The sequence below is a fragment of the Coregonus lavaretus genome (assembly GCF_964263955.1).
Source record: "Coregonus lavaretus genome assembly, contig: HAP1_SCAFFOLD_979, whole genome shotgun sequence".
NCBI classification, from domain to species: Eukaryota; Metazoa; Chordata; class Actinopteri; order Salmoniformes; family Salmonidae; genus Coregonus; species Coregonus lavaretus.
This window is the reverse complement of record NW_028156106.1, coordinates 110001-115000: the sequence shown is the minus strand read 5'-3', so window position 1 is coordinate 115000 and position 5000 is coordinate 110001. Positions and strand designations below refer to the sequence as shown.

Here is a 5000-nt window from a genome sequence, read left to right as displayed (position 1 = left end):
GATACATGTTGTACCACAAAAGGCTCTTTTAAGAGCCACCCACCTCTTTCCATAGAAAGCGCATTGATTTCCATGTACTACCTGTCGTGGAAAAGAAATTACGCACACTAGGCTACTTTTACGCACACAACATTGTCCCACTCTGGGTGTGTGCGAAGGGAGAGGCATATAATAGAGGGCCAAAATGGCTCAGAAATTCGACCTCACGAGTGCACCCTCACCAGCCATTTTTATATATGAGCCACTGGGCTATTCCCGTTCAGAGGCAGGCTGCTGTGATGTGTTACAAGTGCCATGTAATAACAATAACAATACTATAGTGGCTTCGAATTGAAACTCACGAGTGCACCCTCAACAGCCATTTTTATATATGAGCCACTGGGCTATTCCCGTTCAGAGGCAGGCTGCTGTGATGTGTTACAAGTGCCATGTAATAACAATAACAATACTATAGTGGCTTCGATTTCAAACTCAAGAGTGCACCCTCACCAGCTGTTTGTTTCCCATTTGGAGAGAAATAATGTGTGGATGTCATTTCGGACATTTTGGCGCTCACGCGAAATGACACAAAGTAACAAAGTCGGAGGGAAACAAAGTAGCCTCTCACTCGCTGCCTGTGGGTGGGAACCGGCTTAGGGCTGTCTGTCTGTCCATCTGTCTGTCCCTCGCTCCAATTGGATAAGGCCACACCGGCCCGGTGGCCAATCGTTGCCTCTTGTGGCGAGGTATATGTACGGCTCTCGAAGTGGCGAGCGGCTCATTCAGACTTTCTGTGACTTTCTCAAGCTACCAATATGAGCGGAAGAGGCAAAACCGGAGGCAAGGCCAGGGCGAAGGCAAAGACCCGTTCATCCCGTGCTGGCCTCCAGTTCCCCGTGGGCCGTGTGCACAGGCTGCTGCGCAAAGGCAACTACGCCGAGCGTGTGGGCGCTGGCGCACCAGTCTACCTGGCCGCCGTACTCGAGTACCTGACTGCTGAGATCCTGGAGTTGGCCGGCAACGCTGCCCGTGACAACAAGAAGACTCGTATCATCCCCCGTCACCTGCAACTGGCCGTCCGTAACGACGAGGAGCTGAACAAACTGCTCGGCGGTGTGACCATCGCTCAGGGTGGTGTGCTGCCCAACATCCAGGCAGTCCTACTCCCCAAGAAGACCGAGAAGGCAGTCAAAGCCAAGTAAATTCGCTACTGCGACTTCAACTTGACTACTCAACCCCCAAAGGCTCTTTTAAGAGCCAACCACCTAGCTCTCCAAAAGCGCAAAGTACCTTTCTATGACCGCAATACATTGAGTGGGTGTATACACAACTATTTCGACATTCTGTGCCCACATGAGGCCTTGCATGAACAACAACACCTACTTGGCCTCATTTGCCATAGCAGGCTAGCATTAGATGATACGTGCCTATAAGCTGTCACTCTTGACTTTGGCGACTATTATTGCGCGTAAAGGGCCGGCGGCGTCCTATTGCGCGCGCACCGGGAGTTTGAGTTTTGGAGAGGCCGGGCCTCCCGTCCAATGGCCAACGGAGGAGGCCTGCGAAACGGGCCAATCGGGGTGGTGGGGAGATGGTGTCCAATCAGCAGGCGCCACTGCCGGCTTTATAAACTTCACATAGGCATTTCGAGGCTATACTCCCGACTGTCAGAGCAGCGCCATGGCCAGAACCAAGCAAACCGCTCGCAAATCCACCGGTGGCAAAGCCCCCAGGAAGCAGCTCGCCACTAAGGCTGCTCGCAAGAGTGCCCCGGCCACCGGCGGTGTGAAGAAGCCTCACCGTTACAGGCCCGGCACCGTGGCTCTGAGAGAGATCCGTCGTTACCAGAAGTCCACTGAGCTACTCATCCGCAAGCTGCCCTTCCAGCGCCTGGTGCGAGAAATCGCCCAGGACTTCAAGACCGACCTGCGCTTCCAGAGCTCCGCCGTGATGGCCCTACAGGAGGCTAGCGAGGCTTACCTGGTCGGCCTGTTCGAGGACACCAACCTGTGCGCCATCCACGCCAAGCGGGTGACCATCATGCCCAAGGACATCCAGCTGGCCCGCCGTATTCGCGGAGAGCGCGCATAAATGAGGATGACCTGAACTCGAATATCCCCCAAAGGCTCTTTTAAGAGCCACCTCCATATTTCCATCAAAAAGGCACAATTGTTCCATGTATACACGCACCTCTACATTAGCCACCATGTATGTTGTTCACTAACACGTCTAAAAGCTACGTATTGCACCTTTTTAGTTGCCTGAAGTCTAGCTTCAATGTTTGTGTGTGTGTATATACACAACCATCTGGCATCATCCACTTCCTTTGAACTATATAGTAACACAGTAAAATGCTTTACAAAGGAGGGGAAAAAGAAACGAGTGATAATATAGGCCGAATAGTAACAAGAATTGTGTTCAGATGAATAATTGACACTATTAGTTGTGTGTAATAATAGCCTTGCATGCAGTCCAGAAAAAACATTGCATGCCAACTTACTTTGAAAGTCCCATGTTGCAGTGCTGCTGAGAGACTCATGCAGAGGCCCAAACTTTACAATGGAGCACGGAGGCCATCTTGTGGTTAAATGTGGGTACTGCACCTCATGGTGAGTCCCTTTCAGCATTTGCTCTTTAGGCCAGCGTTTCCCAAACGCGGTCCTGGGGTCCACAAGGGGTGCGCGTTTTGCGTTTTGCCCTAGCACTCCACAACTGATTCTAATACTCCCAGCTTGATGATGATGAGTTGATTATTTGAATCAGCTGTGTAGTGCTAGGGCAAAAACTCCCAAAATGTGGCCCGAGTTTGGGAAACCCTGCTTTAGGCTAATACTAGCCTATTAGGATGACTTGGTTCGATCGCTTTAATGGCAACTGCTGAACTCTGGTTTCACTAATTACTTGTCCCAGGTCACCATTATGAATCCAATAGCAAAACAAATGTTTCAAAATAGCTCAATAGTGAAAAAAGGCCAGGAAATGATGGGTTCTCAGCAATATTTCACCAACAACCAATCACTATTCACGCATAGACATTAGGATCATCAACAAATATTCCTAAGTCATACTACAAAAGGGTTGTAACGAAATGGATTTGTCTGTTCAATGCAAGTTCAACGTCAAAGAAAAAGTGCATCACCACAACAAACGTGTCTTTAGATACACTGTAAAAAATGACTTTGTGGAATGTACTCAAGCTATTACAGTCAACAAAAGCACACGTCATATTGTTGAGTAGATCTTTTTGCTTGTTTTTATGAGTAGATAAGCTTGAGTAAGTTGAGTTGATGTGGTCCAATACATTGAGTAAAGATGATAGAGACGTAAAAAGGATTATATTACGTTGATTCGACTCAAATAGACATTGTGTTATTTTACCTGAATGATTCATCCTATTATGTATTTAGACCAACTTACTTTGGATTCACTCAATCACATCCCTTAAGAGAAAAGGTATCCGGACACCGGGAATCCATTTATTTAAACATCAACGGTTTGCAAAACATCTGTTATTATGAGTTGACAAATTACGTAATTGCAATCAACACTGCAGGTAAATCATGATTGCTGCAGGTAGGCAACACCGTAGAAATAGGAACTACAACACTAACAACAAGTGACATTTACTCCTGATGTACTGACTGACCTGTTGCAACCTCTACAACCACTGTGCTTATTATTTGACCCTGCTGGTCATCTATGAACGTTTGAACATCTTGGAGAAAAATGTGTGAAACCACTGCCTATATGAGGAGCTGTCGTTGTTTGTTTTATTACCACATACTTATGGAAATTGCACCGGTTGAGAGATGATGGCTCTCTTGTGCCTACGGTGAAGGGTACTTCTGATCCAGCAGGTGGTGCTAAGATCCCTCCCTATATGACTTGAATGATGAGTTGATTTATTCCTTATAGCTCCTAATGATTTTAAGGCCAGTGTTGGCAAACATTACTTGTGCTCCAGCAGGTGGCCATGACATCCCTCCCTATATGACTTGACTGACCAGTTAGTTGATGGACTCCTTATAGCTCCTAAATTTAATGATTTTAAGGCCAGTGTTGGCAAACATGACTTCTGCTCCAGCAGGTGGCCATGAAATCCCCCCCTATATGACTTGACTGACCAGGTAGTTGATGGACTCCTTATAGCTCTTAATGATCTCAAGTGTCTGTGTTTTTATGTGGTTAGGAGTTTTGCTCACTGCGTGTCCCCCTTCCATTTCAGTGTTTCCCAACTCCAGCGGTAGAGTAGGCTACCCCCAACAGGACCCATTTTTCTTGTAGGCCTGGACAGCCACAGCTGATTGAACAACCTGTCACCTAAATTACCAAGTCCTCAATGAGTAGAATCAGGTGCAACAACAACAACAACAACAACAACAACAACAACAATATGAGGAGAGGGACACAGTGTACTAGCTGATCTCCCAGTTGTCACAGTTTGGCCTTGTGTTCCACATAGCCTATATCAGTATTTGAGTATGTTTCCCGCGCACGTTAGTTGCTTTCACGTCATCTTTGAAATCGCTCCTCCCTAGTCCCCTAGAACGAGCGCCCTCCCCTTTGCAACGCCTCCGAACATATAACAGAGGCGCGCTTTCTGTGCCGCCGGCCTCAATCAGGTCGACCAAACGCAGATAATAGCGCACCGCGCACCGGCGCTGAAATCATTCATTCACTTGAACTCAACTAGCGAACACACCATGTCCGGAAGAGGCAAAGGCGGCAAGGGACTCGGAAAAGGAGGCGCCAAGCGTCACCGCAAAGTTCTCCGCGATAACATCCAGGGAATCACCAAACCCGCTATCCGCCGTCTGGCTCGCCGCGGCGGCGTGAAGCGTATTTCCGGTCTGATCTACGAGGAGACCCGCGGTGTCCTGAAGGTGTTCCTGGAGAACGTGATCCGTGACGCAGTCACCTACACCGAGCACGCCAAGAGGAAGACCGTTACCGCCATGGACGTGGTCTACGCTCTGAAACGTCAGGGACGCACCCTGTACGGTTTCGGCGGTTAAACCCAC

General features: G+C 48.4%; 3 protein-coding genes across 3 annotated transcripts; all 3 read left to right on the top strand.

The window, feature by feature from the left end:
- Positions 1-794: 794 nt before the first annotated feature.
- LOC311126777 (histone H2A) lies at positions 795-1181 on the top strand (the record flags this gene model as incomplete). The annotated part of the gene is made up of 1 exon (XM_084200760.1): positions 795-1181. The coding sequence occupies one exon, from the start codon at positions 795-797 to the stop codon at positions 1179-1181; it is 387 nt and encodes a 128-aa protein (XP_084056886.1).
- Positions 1182-1659: 478 nt separating this feature from the next.
- LOC311126837 (histone H3.2) lies at positions 1660-2070 on the top strand (the record flags this gene model as incomplete). The annotated part of the gene is made up of 1 exon (XM_084200817.1): positions 1660-2070. The coding sequence occupies one exon, from the start codon at positions 1660-1662 to the stop codon at positions 2068-2070; it is 411 nt and encodes a 136-aa protein (XP_084056943.1).
- A 2612-nt stretch (positions 2071-4682) lies between these two features.
- LOC311126803 (histone H4) lies at positions 4683-4994 on the top strand (the record flags this gene model as incomplete). Its single annotated transcript, XM_084200785.1, has 1 exon — positions 4683-4994. The coding sequence occupies one exon, from the start codon at positions 4683-4685 to the stop codon at positions 4992-4994; it is 312 nt and encodes a 103-aa protein (XP_084056911.1).
- Between the last annotated feature and the right edge of the window lie 6 nt (positions 4995-5000).